Raw genomic sequence first — 19,031 nt, 5'->3', positions numbered from 1 at the left:
AAAGATTAATAAAATAAACTTAAGTCAGACTCACAAAAAAAGAAAGAGTGATAATTTAAAAAAAAATAAAATGAAAGAAGATAAAATAAAAAATGAAAGAAGAGAAGTTATAAGTGACACCACAGAAATACAAAAGATCACAAGAAATTACTATGGACACCTATACACACACCAATAAAATGGACAGCCTAGAAGAAATGAATAAATCTCCAGAAATGTGAAAACTCTCAAGACTGAAAGAAAAAGAAATAAAAAATGTAAACAAACCAATTACTAGCAATGAAATCAATAACAATAATAATAATAAAAAACTCCATACAAACTAAAGTCTAGGACCAGAGGGCTTCATGGGTGAATTCTACCAAACATTTAGAGAAGAGTCAACACCTATTTTTCTCAAACTAGCCAAAAAATTTCACAGGGAAGAATATTTCTGAACTCATTCTACAAGGCCAGCCTCACCCTAATACCGAAACCAGACAGAGAATCACACAAAAAAGGAGATCATAGGCCAATATCACTGAGGCACACAGATACAAAAATCTTCAAGAAAATATTAGCAAATCAAATTCAACAATACAATGAAAAGATCATATAACATGATCATTGGGATTTATGCCCACAATGCAAAGATGGCTCAATATCTGCAAATCAGCATGATGGATTACATTAACAAACTGAAGAATAAAAGTAACATGATCATTTCAACAGATGCAGAATAACTTTTCACAAAATTCAGCATCCACTTATGATTCTATTAACTAATAGAGTCTTTGCACATGTGATCAGTTAAGAACTGAGATGAGATCATTCTGGATCAGGGCTGGTCCTAAATCCCATGACTAGTATATTTATAAGAAGAGAACAGGACATACAGAGATAAAAAGAAGAAAGGCCAGGTTTTGGTGGAGGCAGACTGCAGCAAACATGAGATGCTGTGAAGAGAAAAGGAAGGATTTTTTCAGGTTTCTAGAGGGAGCATGGCCTTGCCAGCTCCTTGGTTTCAAACTTCTAGCTTCCAGAACTGTGAGAGAGTAAGTTTCTATTCTTTCAAGTCTACCAGTTTGTGGTAAATCTGTTTACCAAAGAGATTGAGAAATAAAAACTCTGCTACTTAAATTCTTGGGTGTCCATCTTTCATGTGTGCTTCAGCTCACAAAGCTTTATCATTGTTAAGGGTGCCCCATCAGCCTCTGGACACTCCCAGGTCAGGCCATGAGTCCATCTTAGGGAAAGTGAACTTAAATTCTGTGGTATTCTTCCTGTTTACTGTGGCAATGTCTTGACCTCAGCCGGGAGGACTGATTGTACATAATTCTGACCTAGAATTTTATAAAATATAGTTACAAAACATCCTGTAAATGAAGTCGCATGTCATTTTGTACTAATGGACAAGCTGACTGAGAGGCCCTGGTCCACCATCTGCTGTAGGCTTATGTAGAGGTAGCCTCAATTACACAACAAAATAAGATGCTTCAGATTTATACACTAGTTGGATGAATATCATTACTTAAATCTATTTTCTATTACCAGTATTAACACTTTTAGAAACTGCTGGGAAGTTATATCTCCAGATCCTGAAACTCTGCTTTATTGCTGGAGTTTTAATGGGATATCTTATTTGCAGTTACACATTCATTTAAAAAACTGACAACATGCAATAGAATAGAATTCAATAATAAATTCAGTCTAATAGTATTCTTTGGTTTCCCTGGTGGCTCAGGCAATAAAGAATCTGCCTACAAAGTGGGAGACCTGGGTCGATTCTTGGGTTGGGAAGTTCCCCTGGAGGAGGGCATGGCAAGCCACTCCAGAATTCTTGCCTGGAGAATCCCATGGACAGAGGAGCCTGGCAAGCTAAGGTCCATGGGGTCGCAGAGTCCGACACCACTGAACATGACTAAGCACAACAGTGTTCATGGTCAAATGGCAACAAAATTACACAAAGTGTATATGAGGCTTGTTGAAATTCAATCACAAGACATAAAGAGGAGACTGAAAAAGGGCTAAATGCTTGAGCCAGACTTAGGTTAGCTGGTTATTTGAAACAGGTGATCATTCCTGGAAGTTTTGAATAGTGAACTAGATACTTCTGTAACACATAATTTTACCATGAGGTGGCAGGCGGCAGAAGGCAGCTACTGCATACCTGGGACAGCTTTGCCAAAATTATCTGACCAAGGACAAAAGGGCTCAGGATTAGGGAGCCAGCGCCCATCCCACCCACTTTTAGATTATTTTTCTATTGTATCTCAGTTTCTCCTCTGATCAGAGACATATACATTTGAGTTTTAAATATATGCTGTGTATACACACATATGTACAGGCATATAAAAATCAGTTTCCTTCTTTGACAGGCAATATATATGCATATATTATTTACATTCAAATATATACTCGATTTATATTGCCTATCAAAGAAACTGATTTTAATTATCACGTTTAAAATGATGTATAACCAGAAAGTAAGAAGCCATGCCTCAAATATATCATACTTCTATAGCCTTGCATAACTCTGAAAATGTTATTCATTTTTTCCTTGCCTCAGCCTGGAAAAAAAATTATTTCAGGCAGCAGTTAAACAAATCTGGCATATTCTTGGCCAGAGTGCTACATGTTCTCGATCAAAGTGTTGCATATTCAAGTAAACCTGGAACCTTTCTTCGGTGCCCATCTGACATTTCACGGGGCATCATCCCGCACACTGGAGGGATGCTGTGCCTGGCTACTGCACAGGACAAGCCGGTGTAGCAAGAGCTAATTTTAAATGTGGATTAGCAAGGACAGAGTGTGAACAGGCTTGTCTAGGGACCAGTCACACTGAACATCTAACAGGGAAGGGGTGTATGCACACCAAGTTATAACCATACAAACCCACAGGAGCGAGCTAAAATTTCCCAGGTACTTAGCTCTGGAACCTGTCTTTTAAAAAATAAATCAATCTGCCTTTTCTCACTTGCTTCTGGTCTTAACGGAAGTCTCATTTGTATTTTTTTAAAAATACCAGCTCTTTTGGGGTTGAGGGCCATTTCCATCCCCTTCATGGATCACAGCCTGGTGTGGCAAAGGGATTTGAGTAACTCACGGAAGCTACGAGCCAGGTCATGCAGGGGTACCTGCGCTGATGCATCATGGTGAAGAGTTCTGACAAATCGCGGTCCACTGGAGGAGATGGCAACCCACTCCAGACTTTTTGCTGTGAGAACTCCATGAACGGTACAAAATGGCAAAAAGACATGACACTGGAAGATGAGTTCCCCAGGTTAGAAAGTGTTCAATATGCTACTGGGGAAGAGCAGAGGCTACTACTAATAGCTCCAGAAAGAATGAAGTGCCTGGGCCAAAGCGGAAATAATGCTCAGTTGTGGATGTGGCTGGTGGTAAAAGTCAAGTCTAAAGCTGTGAACAATATTACATAGGAACCTGGAATGTTAGGTCCATGAATCAAGGTAAATTGTACATGGTTAAGCAGGACATGGCAAGATTGAACATTGATACCTTAAGGACTTGGTGAACAAAAATCAACTGGAATGGGTGACTTTAATTCAGATGACCATTATAACTACTACTGTGGGCAAGAATCCCTTAGAGGAAATGGAGTAGCCATCACAGTCAACAAAAGAGTCTGAAATGCAGTACTTGGGTGCAAACTAAAAATTGACAGAATGATCTCAGTTCCTTTCCAAGGCAAACCATTCAACATCACAGTACTCCAAGTCTATGCTCCCACCACTGATGCTGAAGAAGCTGAAGTTGACTGGTTCTATAAAGACCTACACACCTTCTAGAACTAACACCCAAAAAGATGCCCTTTTCATCATAGGGGACTGGAAAGCAAAAGCATGAAGTCAAGAGATACCCAGAGGAACAGGCAAGTTTGGCCTTGGAGTACAAAATGAAGCAGGGCAAAGGCTAACAGAGTTTTGTCAAGAGAACATGCTGGTCATAGCAAACAACTTTTTTCAACAACACAAAGAAGACTCTACACATGGACATCACCAGATGGTCAGTACTAAAATCAGATTGATTATGTTCTTTGCCGCCAAAGATGGAGAAGCTCTATACATACAGTAAAAACAAGATCTGGAACTGACTGTGGCTCAGATCATGTGTACCTTACTGCAAAATTCAAGCTTAATTTGAAGAAAATAGGGAAAACCACTTGGCTACTCAGGTATGACCTAAATCAAATCCCATATGATTATATAGTGGAGATAATGAATGGATTCAGGGGATTAGATTTGGTAGACAGAGTGCCTGAAGAACTATGGATCAAGGCTTGCAACATTCTATAGGATGTGGTGACCAAAACCATGCCCGAGAACAAGAAATGAAAGAAGGCAAAGTGGTTGTCTGAGGAGGCTTTACAAATAGCTGAGGAAGGAAGAGAAGCAAAAGGGAAGGGAGAAAGGGGAAGAAGATATACCCATCTGAATGGAGAGTTTCAGAAAATAGCAAGGTGAGATAAGAAAGTCTTTTCAAGTGAACAAAATGCAAAGAAATAGAATGGGAAAGACTAGAGATCTCTTCAAGAAAATTAGAGTATCGAGGGAATATTTAAAGCAAGGATAGGCACGATAAAGGACAGAAATGGTAAGACCTAACAGAAGCAGAAGAGATTAAGAAGAGGTGGCAAGAATACACAGAAGGACAATACAAAACAAGTCTTAATGACCTAGATAGCCATGATAGTGTGATCACTCACCTAGAGCCAGACATCCTGGAGTGTGAAGTCAAGTGAGCCTTAGGAAGCATTACTATTAGTATGAACAAAGCTAGTGGAGGTGATGGAATTCCAGCTGAGCTATTTCAAATCCTAAAAGATGATGCTGTTAAAGTCCTGTACTCAATATGTCAGGAAATTTGGAAAACTCAGCAGTGGCCAAAGGACTGGAAAAGGTCAGTTTTCATTCCAATCACAAAGAAGGGTAATGCTAAAGAATGCTCAAACTACTGGACAACTGCACACATTTCACTTGCTAGTAAGACTATGCTCAAAATCCTTCAAGCTAGGCTTCAACAGTATGTTGACTGAGAACTTCTAGATGTACAGTTTAGAAGAGGAAGAAGAACCAGAGATACAAATTGCCAACATTCACTGGATCATAGAGAAAGCAAAGCAATTCCAGAAAAATGTCTACTTCTGCTTCATTGACTATGCTAAAGCCTTTGACTGTGTGGATTACAACAAACTGTGAAAAATGCTTAAAGAGGTGGGAATATCAGACCACATCACTTGTCTTCTGAGAAACCTGTATGCAGGTTAAGATGCAGTTAGAACCAGACATGGAACAATGGACTGATTCAAAATTGGGAAAGGAGTAGGACAAGGCTATATATTGTTACCCTGCTTAACGTCTATGCAGAGTACATCATGCAAAATGCCAGGCTGGATGAATCACAAACTGGAATCAACATTGCCAAGAGCCATATCAACAACCTCAGATATGCAGATGATACCATTCTAACGGCAGAAAGTAAAGAGGAAATAAAGAGCCTCTCAATGAGTTGGAAAGAAGTGGGGAATAAAGCTGGCTTAAAACTCAACATTCAAAAAACTAAGATCATGGCATCCAGTCCCATCACTTCATGGCAAATAGATAGGGAAAAAGTGGAAGCAGTGACAGATTTCATTTTCTTGAACTCCAAAATCACTGCAGACAGTGACTGTAGCCATGAAATTAAAAGATGCTTGCTTGCTTCTTGGAAGCAAAGCTATGACAAACCTGGACAGAGTATTAAAAAGCAGACATCACTTTGCTGACAAAGGTCCATATAATCAAAGTATTGTTTTACCAGCAGACATGTATGGATATGAGTCAGACTATAAAGAAGGCTGAGTGCTGAAGAACTGATGGTTTCAAATTATGGTGCTGGAGATGATTCTTGAGAGTCCCTTGAACTGCAAAGACATCAAACCAGTTAATCCTAAAGGAAATCAACCCTGAATATTCATTGGAAGGACAGATGCTAAAGCTGATGCTCCAATTCTTTGGCCACCTGATGCATAGAGCTGACTCGCTAGAAAAGTCCTTGATGCTGGGAAAGATGGAAGGCAACAGGAGAAGCGGGTGGCAGGGGATGAGATGGTAGATAACATCAGTGATGTGCATTTGAACAAACTCTGGGAGATGGCGGAGGACAGAGGAGCCTGGCAGGCTGCAACCCATAGGGTCACGAAGAGTCGTCACAATTTAGTACCTGAAAAACAACAACAATCTAGACCTTTAAATACATATACACTTCTTGATGCAACAAATCCACTTGAAAGAATTCATCTGTAGGAAATAATCACTAATATTCCCAAAGTTTTACATTTAGGGTTCTTAGATGCAATACTGTTCATAAGAAAGAAAAGTAGAATTGACTTCAATACATTAATAACATGATAAATTATAGCATACGTAAAATGGAATCTCAAGCAGACAATAAAAATATGTCAAGAAATGGGGAAAATACTCTAAAAATAATGAAAAAAATTCCCTCTTAAATATGAATGTAAATGAGACACCACAGTAAGATCCAATTTTTTTTTAAAAAGTAAAGAGAATAATGAGATAGGAAGTAGAGACCTATAAGTTAACAGGGTTCATTCTGGGCATTGGATGAATGACCCTTTTAAAATTTTTTATGTCATCAGAATTTTTTTCTGATATGTAGCTACATTGCTTTTTACAGAATAAAACCTGCTAAACACATTAGTAGAATAAATGAAGGCATCCATATTTTCTTTCTGTAGCTACATAAAAATCTGGAGATATTTATCGACCACTTTCTTTTTTTCCCCCCAGAAACTGCTGAAGTGCAATGGTGCAGAATTTCATTTTGAACTTTTTCCTATAGAATCAGCAAAGACTGAAAATGTCCTAGGGAACAGGGGGTCTACTGACAGCCTGGCATGCTTATTCAGCACATAAATGTTCAGACATGAATGTGGGAGGTTAGTTAAGCACATGAAATATAAACACACTGTGGGAATCAAGAGGATGTTAAGAAGACTGGACATTTGGAAAAAGTTCTCATATTTTTATTTTCAGGTAAGTGCCTTAAATAAACCCTCAGAATGTCTGTCCTTGGTTTCTTCACATACGTGAGAAATGGCCAGAGAATTCTGAATAAACAGTTTTTGAATCTGTCATCAAATCTGAGGTTAAGACATCAACTGCAGAATTCCATCAAAGATAATGTAGTACAGAAATTTCAATATCTTCAGAGAGAAATACTACAATGACACTTTAGGAAAGAATAGTTACAAGACTATTTTTAAAGATGTGAATCAATACTTATAAATATTGACACTAGCCATAAACTACATGCTAAACACAGATACACCTGTATATGCTCACATCCATTCTGAACAATTTCACATTTCTGGACTCCATTTTTGTAAAGCACTTGGCACAAAGCAGGAGCTCAAAAAACTGTTCTCTTTCCCTTTTTTATTCCAATATCCCATTTCCCTAGAATGAATTAGAGTTTCATTTGAAAAGTAACATGTGTAAAGGCAAAACCTTTAAGTCTTCCATTTATTTATATAACTATTTTTAAAATGTACTAGGTATTACGCACCACTGCTTTCTAAGTGCAAATATGTGGAAGAAGACTGAATCCATCTGCTGATGCCCCGTGGCCATCACATGCTGCTCAACACCCACGCAGGTCCCATGTCTCTTTTCTGTCCTGCTCACCCAGCCCACAGCACCCCATCCCAGCCTCTGCCACGTGCTCATAACTGTTACTCTGTGTTATAACCTGTAATAGGCTTCCTTTTTAAAGAAAAGACAAAGGGAAGGAGGAAGGAATCTTTACTCTCAATTTTGCAATTGAAAAATCCTCATGGCTGACTTTACTTTTGGAACCCACAATTGTGTTGTTAATACTGAATATTAGTTGTAGAAACTCTGCCCTCCAGAGAAGACTGCATTATTAAAAACACAAAACAAAATAACCCAAAGCTCCCCAAACCAGTATAGTACAGAAACTGAGTTGCATTTAGAGCCACACACACCTGTGCACACACATAAGCACACATTATGAGGATGCTGTGAGGGAAAGAGTATTAGTACCTTTACAGGCCAGAATATGGGGTGGGGGGGTGACGACAGGTGATAACACTATCTCAAGGTCAGCTGGCTAGCAGTGGAGAGTCAGGACTTGAACCCTTGTTAATTTGATATACTTTGCTGTACTATTGTTTCTTTAAGATTCAATGCACTCTGAGAATATGGAGGATCTTTGTTTTCCTTTAATGTTCTTGGCTCAGTTGGGGGTTATAAAAAGTTAATGTGTGGGTTTACCAGAATCCTATGACTTGGGGCTTCCCTCAGAGCTCAGTTGGTAAAGAATCTGCCTGCAATGTGGGATACCTGGGTTCAGTCCCTGGGTTGGGAAGATCTGCTGGAGAAGGGATCTTAAGTTAAAGCACTCCAGTATTTTTGGGCTTCCCTGGGGGCTCAGCTGGTAAAGAATCCGCCTGCAATGTGGCAGACCTGGGTTCGATCTCTGGGTTGGGAAAATCCCCTGGAAAAGAGAAAGGACACCCACTCCAGTATTCTTGCCTGGAGAATTCCATGGACTACTGTCCATGGGGTTGCAAAGAGTCAGACATGACTGAGTGACTTTCATTTTCACTTTAAGACTTTGTCCAACTTTTGATTCCTCCCATTGATGACTTTGGGCTTCCCTGATAGTTCAGTTGGTAAAGAATCCGCCTGTATTGCAGGAGACCCCTGTTCAATTCCTGGGTTGGGAAGATCTGCTGGAGAAGGGACCTTAAAGTTAAAGCACTCCAGTTTTCTTGGGCTTCCCTGGGGGCTCAGCTGGTAAAGAATCTGCCTGCAATGAGGGAGACCTGGGTTCGATCCCTGGTTGGGAAGATCCCTTGGAGAAGGGAAAGGGTACCCACTCCAGTATTCTGGCCTGGAGAATTCCATGGGGCCCATGGGGTCACATGGAGAAGTTCATGGGGTCACAAAGAGTCAGACATTATGGAGCAATTTTCACTTTCACTTTCATTGATGTCTTTGGTGTAACCGAAGGTGGTCTTTCATGGACTGATGACTGGGAATTTTTTGTGAAATTGAACTACCCTGCAGATTTTGGGGGAAAGTCCAGGAATGTTGATAATGGAGTTCAATTTAAACCTTTTAGTGAAACTAACTGATGTCTATGGCTCTACATTATTCACACCTTTCCTCCTTTGAATGATGGTAGAAATGCATTCTTCACAGACATATATGTGAAACATGTGAAAACTGAAAAAACACAAAATGACAGTATTTTTAAATAAAGAACTTTAAAGGTAATCTAGACTTGCCTTTTCATTTCCTGCTAGGAAACCTGAGGTAACTCTTTATGCCTGATTTCTTTAAGCCTACAGGGTTGGCAGCATTGGCGGGAACAGACTTTTTTTTTAACCATTGGTGAAATAGCTTATAATCTTGAAATTTAGGGGAAAAACATATACACAAAAATATTCTGTACCTAAAAGTTTGACTTACCTCCGAATCCATCAGGCACATATGTTTTTAGGACAATATTGCAGAAAATGGTTGGCAGCGATAAAGGTTTATTGCCCTCATTTCGGAGGGATACGTGTCGATAGCCTGCTTGGAGGCCGTCCAGGGGCAGAATCCTCTGGCCTATCAGCTTGTTGTTGTCATCATACACAGCGATCCTCAAGACAGCCAGGTCGGGAAGGATCACCTGCAGACACACAACGACACTTGGCACTGATCTGTGGAACACAGCTCCCAAGAATCACAACGCCAGGAGTCTGGACCATGCTCATACGGCTCGGGAAGGTTCCTTTACGGTGCAAATGAGCTGATGGTCAACTCACACTCCTAAAGCATACTGTATAAGTTACAGTGCCCACAACACTGAGAAAGACAATGGGAACAGCTTTCCTAGAAATCACTCCCTGAAAATTTTAGATGGAATGAATGGATATAAAGATGGCTAATCCAACCCTTGCCATCGTTCCCCATTCCCACCTACATAATGGGTGAGCTACAGGAGACCTGGAGAGGAAATGTGACTTTCCCTTACGTCAAAGATGGTCAGTGACAGCTGGGTCTAGATCCTGGGCTACCTGATTTCAAATCCTTTGGTCTGTCTACTACTGGGCTGCTTCTGACATCGAGCTCTGTGTTTGAGACTATGGAAAGTATCTTTGAAGAAATGCCTCATGTATAAAAGACAATTTATATATAAATTTGTATTATTTTTCTTTGCGCTCCTCAGTTTTTAACACATTTTGGGATATTAAATAAAGATGGGACAGCTAGAAACATTAACATATACCCAGGACATCGAGTCTTCCCAGGTGGCATAGTAGTGAAGAATCTGCCTATCAATGCAGGAGACTCAAGAGACGTGGGTTTGATCCTTGGGTCAGAAAGATGCCCTGGAGAAGGAAATGGCAACCTGCTCCAGTATTCTTGCCTGGAAAATTCCATGGACAGAGGAGCCCAGCAGTCTACAGACCATGGGGTCACAAAGAGTCAGACACGACTCAGTGGCTGAGCACACACAGCACAAGACATCTACTCTTGCCATCCTCAAACCGAATACATGGACACAACGTCTGAGCTCAGAGAGCAGAAACCCTATTTAGATATAAAAGAGCAACATGACAGAAGAAAATCTGATGTTTTTTAATCAAGAATTTCTATTTATTGGCTACGAGCAACTAAGACACCTTAGCTGATTTGAGCACTATGTCTAAAGCTAGGCAATGAATTGCCTGCTTATTTATGCCTAGAGGTTATAATTTAGTTCCAGTTCATGAAGATGAAAAGGTGAAACCAACTTTAGTCACTGTGTTGTTCCTCATTTGGTGAATGGGGCTTATGCTGTGAGATTCATGCAAAGAACAAAAACAGTAACAGCAAGAAAGAAAATAAAGTTAAAGCAGTTGGTATCAATGAAAGGCAATGTAAGTTCAGAAGAGCAGGAAAGGATCTAAAATTGGCATCTTGTTTCTGGGGCCAGTAATATTGCATGTAAAAAGCAAGTTTATTTCCCTATGCATCAAAAACAGAACCTGAAATCAACTTTCTGAATTTCCAGAAATGTAGGTAGGGATTATTTGTCTTTGCGCAAAACACTAGGCATAGTGACAACAGATCCAGCTGTAAGAAACTGAAAAACCCAGGAAGGAAAAAAGACACACAGCTGTGTGCAACTCACACTACACGCTGATTGTAGAAGAGAAGGTGAAAAGGTAGGGGGAGGGTGTCGCATGGATAATGGGATTCACATAATTGGAAAAGCCTACATCTTAAAATGGCTTGATTCATTGACCTATATTGATCTTCTGTAATATGCGTTCTGCAAACTGGTCAGCCAGTTCTGAGGCTGACAATTCATATTTTTGTTAAGATAAAAAGGTGATCGTCTGTGTTGTAAGACACAAACGGAATAGATACTTGGAAAACCTGTGCCAAAGAAGAAGGAAGAAAGCACTCTGGTCATGATCACAGAACAAGTGAGAGAGAAACAGGCATTTCTGAGAAAGGACTGCCAGGGCATGGATTTTTCAATACATCTGCCGACGATGAAAGAGAAACAAATGGGAGAAAACAGTTACAAGATTAAAACCTATATCATTATAGAGAATGACTGATTTGTCTGTGTGCTCAGGGGCTTCAGCCGTGGTTGAGTCTGTGACCTGCCAGGTTCCTCTGTCCACGGGATGTTCTTGGCAAGAACATTGGAGTGGGTTGCTATACCCTCCTCCAGGGGCTCTTCCTGACCCAGGAACTGAACCTGTGTCTCCTGCATTGCAGGCAGATTCTTTACCATTGAGTCACTGGGGAAGCCCATAGGATCAAAGTATAATATGAAGATAAAAACCAAAAAACAAAAATAACATATTATACACAGGACCTGTGAGTAGCAATGGGGACCACACTTTCTGGAGGCACAGGACAATACCAACTGACCCACTGAAGGACATTTATTGGTGCAACATCCTACCCATCCTCTTGGCCAAAGGAACACTGCAGGGCGCTAGCGGCCAGGGCAGGGAGGAGCTCTCCCACATGTGACGGTGTCTACCTGGGGGCTCCCTCTGAGAACACTGCGAACCCAGAGCTCGGGCACCGCTGTGGGGAAGGCGGGCTCCTCCTGGGAGGAAGGAGAGCCGAGAGGACAGGGACACAGAGAAACCATCATTGCGTGACAGCTGCAGAACATCTGCACTGGAAGAAGGCGTCGGGTTAAATGACTATCTGCAGATCGTGTAGCCTCTCTACACTAACATGTGGCCCCTAGCATGTGGCGCAGCAAGTCTGACACATGGAAAACACTCTACCTTCCGAAACACAAATGATTCTTCATTGTAAACTGGATTGAGTCCATTGTTCATCACCATGCGAGTGCGGAATTCCTTTCGGATAGTGTCCGTGGGCAACCCATACATATCCACTTCTACATATGTGCCGATTTTCTTATCTGATAAGAACTGACCTGATATAACCTGGAGCAGAAGAGAAATGGGAGGAAGAGAAGTTAAGCTGGTGTAATCATCAGTAACAAAATAATCTGGCAGGGAGAGAGTCTCTGTTCATCTTCAGAAATTCGATTATTGCTGGAAATAATGTATTCATTCCTTATTAAACTGAAGCAGTCAATCCAAATATGCCTTAAGATCCTTTCATAGTTCCAAAATTCACTTTTATTGAATTCTTTCAGAAGTCTTACAAAGAGACACACACAGAGAAAAGTAACACTAAAATGCTAAACTGACATTGACAACTGACAGAGAGGACAGTGTTATTTTTTTTTTAAGACCAGTATTAAAAAAGCAGTATTGACTGCTTTATTTCACAGGTGTGGGCACTTAGGTTAAGATGCTGTGGACAACTATTTTTTGTATAAGTCATATATATTTCCCTCTTCTATCTATTATAAAGCTATGGAAAGACTTTTTTCACATATTTCCAAATAATTATAGCTAATTATTAAGTTTTTTTTCACATTATCTAATAGCTAATCATTATGAAACAGTTTTTTCAGGTATAACTGACATTAAATAAATTGTACATGTTTAGAGTGTACAATGAAATCAGTTCTGACATATGAGCACATCTATAAAACTGTCACCAATATTAAGGCAACAAATATTTCCATCACTTCCCAAAGCTCCTTTGCACCCTTTTGTAATCCATCCCTTCTTTCTGTCAAGAGGAAACTACTGATCTGTTTTCTGTTACTTTATATTAGTTTGCATTTTCTAGAGTTCTGTATCAATGTAATCATATAGCAGGTATCTTTTCATTAGTATGCTTTATTTTTTATAGCAGCTTCTGTTTACAGCAAAATTGATAAGAAAATATATTGCTTCTGTCTCCTCATCCACAATATCCCTCACTATGGATTACCTCACATCTCAGTAGCATATTTGTTACAGTGAACATATATTGATGCTTCATTATTACCCAAAGCCATAGTTTACATTCAGAGTTTACTATGGTGCACATTTAATGGATTTGGAAAAAAATGTAAATGTAATGACATGTATCTATTATCATAGAATCATACAGAATGGTTTCACTGCCCTAAAATGCTTTGTACTCTGCCTGTTAATCCCTCCCCATATTTCTTGGTCTTTTCTCTTTTTTTTTTTTTACCATCTTTATAGTTTTGTCTTTTTTCAGAATGTCATTTAGTTGGAATCAAACAGTATGCTACTTTTTCACACTAGTTTTTTTTTCACTTAGTAATGTTCATTTTACTGGATGGATGAAGCACAGCTGGAATCAACATTTCGGGAGAAATATCAATAACCTCAGATATGCAGATGACACCACCCTTATGGCAGAAAGCAAAGAACTAAAGAGACTCTTGATGAAAGTGAAAGAGGAAAGTGAAAAAGTTGGCTTAAAACTAAACTTTCAGAAAACTAAGATCACGGCATCCAGTCCCATCACTTCATGGAAAATAGGTAGGGAAACAGTGGCAGACTTTAAAAAATAATCACTGCAGATGGTGATTGCAGCCATGAAATTAAAAGATGCTTACTCCTTGGAAGAAAAGCTAAGACCAACCTAGACAGCATATTAAAAAGCAGAGACATTACTTTGCCAACAAAGGTCCGTCTAGTCAAAGCTATGGTTTTTCCAGCAGTCATGTATGGATGTGAGAGTTGGACTGTGAAGAAAGCTGAGTGCTGAAAAATCAATGCTTTTGAACTGTGGTGTTGGAGAAGACTCTTGAGAGTCCCTTGGACTGCAACAAGATCTAATCAGTCCATCCTAAAGGAAATCAGTCCTGAGCGTTCATTGGAAGGACTGATGTTGAAGCTGAAACTCCAATACTTTGGCCACCTGATGTGAAGAACTGACTCATTGGAAAAGACCCTGATGCTGGGAAATATTGAGGGCAGGAGGAGGACGACAGAGGATGAGATAATTGGATGACATCACTGACTCAATGGACAAGAGTTGGGTAAACTCCAGGAGTTGGTGATGGACAGGGAGGTCTGGTGTGCTGCAGTCCATGGGGTCGCAAAGAGTCAGACACGACTGAGTGACTGAAATGAACTGAATGTTATTTGTTTCATCCATGTCTTTTCATGACTTGATAGCTCATTTCTTATTAGAATTAAGTAATATTCCACTGTCTGGACATACCATTCATTGCTTCTTTATCCATTCACTTCTTTATCCATTCACCCACTAAGTGGCACCTTGGTTGCTTTCAAAATTTTATCAAGCATGAATAAAGCTGCTGCAAACATCCCTGTGTAAGTTTTCATGTGGACGTGAGCTTTTAATTTGTTTGAGTAAATACCCAGGAGTTTAACTGCTGGATCATGTGTTAAGAGAATGTTGAGTTTTGGGAGAAACCACCCAACTGTTTTCCAAAGTGGTTGTATGATTTTACATTCCCACCATCAATGGCCAAGAGTTCCCATTGCTCCACATTCTCCACTGGGTACTTTTTGATCTGGTGTCTTTGATGAAAAGTAGCTAATAATTTCACTAGTAGAAAAAAATGTATCTCAAGAAAAAAAATGTTAAAGTTGAGAGCAACATGTAGATCTTGCAACTTGACAATAAATATTTTAATTGCAATTTTTTAAGGCTTTTCCAAGACCACCTGGATCCACTCTTATTATATTATTCTGTGGAAAGCAGGAGACTTACCTGCACGGAGCAAGTGGCTGCAATAACCCCATCAACAGGTGTTTCAGAGAAGGGATCAAATGTTCGATCAGGCCGTCTCATGAAATCTGGTTTGAGAAGGTACCTGGTGGGACAAAAGCATAGAAGGAGTTTACTAGTTGCTTTATAAAGACTCAGAAAATCACTATTCAACACACTGAATACATCTTTATCCCCATTTCGAGCTTAGGAAATAGGCTTTTAGGTGGAGGATCCCAAGATTTGAAGAGAACAACCCTGTCCTATGGATGACCCCAACAAGGACAGGGAAGAGGAAACGTTCTTTAGATCCAGGCTCCAGGACATCTATGATTTCCTGACACTATCATCTTCTCTGGAACTTGTTGATGCTCTTAAACGCACAAAATAAAATGCAAAGAATAACAATGAAAAACCAATTATACATCTTCCCTGGTGGCTCAGATGGTAAAGTATCTGCCTACAATGTGGGAGACCTGGGTTCAATCCTGGGTTGGGAAGATCTCCTGGAGAAGGCAATGGCAACCCACTCCAGTATTCTTGCCTGGAAAATCCCATGGACAGAGAAGCCTGGTAGACACAAAGAGTCAGATACGACTGAGCAACTTCACTTTCACAGTTATCAAAATATGGAAAATATCTTTATTGTTTTAATAATACATTAAATTATGGGATCAAATTGCAAGTTTGACAATTAGCATAGTTTCAAAGTACCGATAATCATATAACTATATTGAGAGATCTCTAACAATTATAATGAGATATAAAAATACCTGTGGTTTATATTGGTGTCAGAGTCAGAGGTACCGCTAACATTACTATGGATTGCTATGTATTTTCATGATCAAATGAAATGTTGTTTCAGTTAGAGGTCTCCAATTCTAGTGAGGATAATTAGGCAAGAAGATGAAATAAAAGGTATCTAGATTGGAAAGAAGTAAAACTATTTCTGTTACCAGATAACGTGATCTTGTTTATAGAAAATCCTACAGAGTACACTAAAAAGCTATTAGAATTAATAAATGAGTTCTAGGATACAAAATCAACATATAAAAATCAATTTTATTTATATGCACCAAGTAATGAACAATCTAAAAACAAAATTAAGTAAATAATTGCATTTAGAATGGCACCTAAAAGAATAAGATACTTAGGAATACACTTAAAAAAATAAGTACATGTACTTTGAAAATAAAAAAAGACTGCTGAAGAAAATTTTAAAAGAACTAAATGAATGGAAAGATATCTTGTATTTATGGATCAGAAGACTTAATATTGTTAAGATGGCACTACTCTCAAATTGCTATACAGATTCAATACAACCTCTATCAAAATCCCATCTGGTTTCTTTATAGAAATTGACAAGCTGATCCTCAAATTCACACGGAAACTCAAAGACCAAGAATTTTCAATACAATCTTAATAAAGAAGAACTAAGTTGCAGGTTTCATACTTCTTAATCCCAAAACGTTCTAAAAGCAACAGTAGCCAAAGCAACTTGGTATTAGAAAAAAAAGATCAACATATAAATCAATGAGACAGAATTGGGAGTTCAGAAATAATTTCATATCTACGCAAATGACTTTTGACAAGGATGCCAAGGCTACTCAGTGGGGGAAAGAATAGTCTTTAAACAAATGATGCTAGGTCAACTGAATAGCTACATGCAAAAGAGTAAAATTACTTCCTTTTTCACATCATAAAGAAAAATTAACTCAAAATGCATCAAATACCTAATTGTAAAAAGCTACAACTATAAAACTCTTAGAAGAAAATATATGGGTAAACCTTTGTGAGTCAGAATTTGACAATGCATTCTTAGACATAACTTCAAAAGTACAAGCAGTGAGAGAAAAAAAAACATAAGCTTGACTTCATCATATTTTTGCACTCAAAGAACATTATTATGGAAGTGAAAAGACAAATCATAGAATGGGAGAAAATATTTACAAATCATTTATCTGATAAGAGACTTGTATCTAAAATAAATGAAGAACAAATAACTCAGTTAAAAAACGGGTAAAGGACCTGATAGACAGTTCTCCAAATAAGATAAACAAATGGCCAGCAAGCACTTTTCAAGATGCTTAATATCATTTGTCATGAGAGAAATTCAAGCCAGCATCACAATAAGATAACATTACACACAGTAGGCGGGAGGAGGAGGGGATGACAGAGGATGAGATGGTTGGATGGCATCACTGACTCAACGGACATGAGTTTGAGTAAGCTCCACGAGTTGGTGATGGACAGGGAGGCCTGGTATGCTGCAGCCCATGGGGTCGAAAAGAGTCAGACACGACTGAGCTACTGAACTGAACACACACTAGGAGGGCAATATTAAAAACAAAGAAAATTAATGTGGACGAGAAGATGGAGAAATTGGAGCCCCCACCCAACATTGCTCGTGGGAATGTAAAATGATGTAGCCACTGTGGAAAACAGTCTAGAATTCATCAGTTACAGAGTTACCATACGACCCAGCGCTCCTCCTCTTACGTGTATACCCAAGAAAAGTGAAAACATATGCTCACACAAAAACCTGCACATGAACGTTCACAGTAGCATTATTCATAATAACCAAAAGATGGAACAATGCAAATTTCCAGTATAAGATGAATGGACACACAAGATGAGGTATATCCACACAGTGGAAAATTAATAATAAGTGATAAAACTATTTCAGTAATAAAAAGAAATCAAGAAAATAAAGTATTGATACACAGTACAACATAGGTGAACCTTGCAAATGTTGAAGACAGCCATTAAAAAGGTCACATCTTATATGAATCAATTTACATGAAATGTGCAGAACTGGCAAAAATGTAGTGACAGTGTGTAGATTAGCGGTTGCTTAAGGCTGGGATGGGGCAGGGGATGTTAGAAGGTGACAGACGAAGAGTATAGGTTTTATTTTTTGTGTGATTAAAGTGTCTTGCAATTGATTCTCAGCGCTGTCTGCCCCTTATCCCCATTGGGTATGGTCACAGAATCACACTCTGGCTGGATTCCATAACTTTCCTGAAACTTATGTCAAAGACCTCCATCTCTCCAAAAAAACATTTTTTAAAAAAATGATTATAATTGTAGATAGGAAAATTACATACTAATATGAGCAAAAATATGAGGTATCAGCTTCCCTGATAGCTCAGTTGGTAAAGAATCTGCCTGCAATGCGGGAGACCTGCGTTGGGAATTCCTGGGTTGGGAAGATCCTCTGGAGAAGGGAAAGGCTACTCACTCCAGTATTCTGTCCTGGAGAATTCCATGGACTGTATACTTCATGGGGTCACAAAGAGTCAGATACTACTGAGCAACTCTCACTTCACATGAGCGGAAAATAAAAGCACTTTCTCCACAACTGTAGGTTTGTTTTTAGACGCAAAAGAATCATAATTTGGGATCAAATCTTTTATACCCCTTAAAGTATAACCTTGATAAGTTTCAACTCTAGATGATGTTAAATCTATTACTATTCTTTAAAATGCAACCAAGGGGAATCCCAAAGCATGATATTTTTCCTTAAAAAAAAGTTTACAGCCATATTTTTGGTTTTGACAAAGTTGACATTCTTTGCTATCTTCTAAGTCTGAACAAAACATGTTAATAAATAGACCCACATTCCATTTGGATGTAATCAGCAATAAAGGACAATAATGATTTTTATTTTATTTAAATATTTATTTTATATTAGAGTATACCTGATTTATGTTGTGTTAGTTACAAGTGTACAGCAAAGTGATTTAGTTATGTATTTATGTATATTCTTTTTCAGATTCTTTTCCCATATAGGTTACTATAGGGAATTAAGTGGAGTTTCCTGGGCTATACAGTAGGTTCCTACTGATTATCTATTTCATATATAGCAATGACAATGAT

General features: G+C 38.8%; 1 protein-coding gene across 11 annotated transcripts in view; it reads right to left on the bottom strand.

Moving 5' to 3' along the window:
• PLCB4 (phospholipase C beta 4) overlaps positions 1–19,031 on the bottom strand; it is a 460,969-nt gene that overhangs the window by 42,375 nt on the left and 399,563 nt on the right. For all 11 annotated transcript variants that reach the window (XM_070471870.1, XM_070471879.1, XM_070471875.1 and 8 more), the window contains 3 exons: positions 15,156–15,258; positions 12,320–12,484; positions 9,501–9,705 (listed from right to left, as the gene is read on the bottom strand). In XM_070471870.1, coding sequence (XP_070327971.1) covers positions 9,501–9,705; positions 12,320–12,484; positions 15,156–15,258 — 473 coding nt within the window. The remainder of the gene's footprint in view (positions 1–9,500; positions 9,706–12,319; positions 12,485–15,155; positions 15,259–19,031) is intronic.

This window comes from Odocoileus virginianus, chromosome 9, assembly GCF_023699985.2.
Source record: "Odocoileus virginianus isolate 20LAN1187 ecotype Illinois chromosome 9, Ovbor_1.2, whole genome shotgun sequence".
NCBI lineage: Eukaryota > Metazoa > Chordata > Mammalia > Artiodactyla > Cervidae > Odocoileus > Odocoileus virginianus.
The sequence above is the reverse complement of the archived record's forward strand: the minus strand, read 5'-3'. Positions and strand labels throughout refer to the sequence as shown.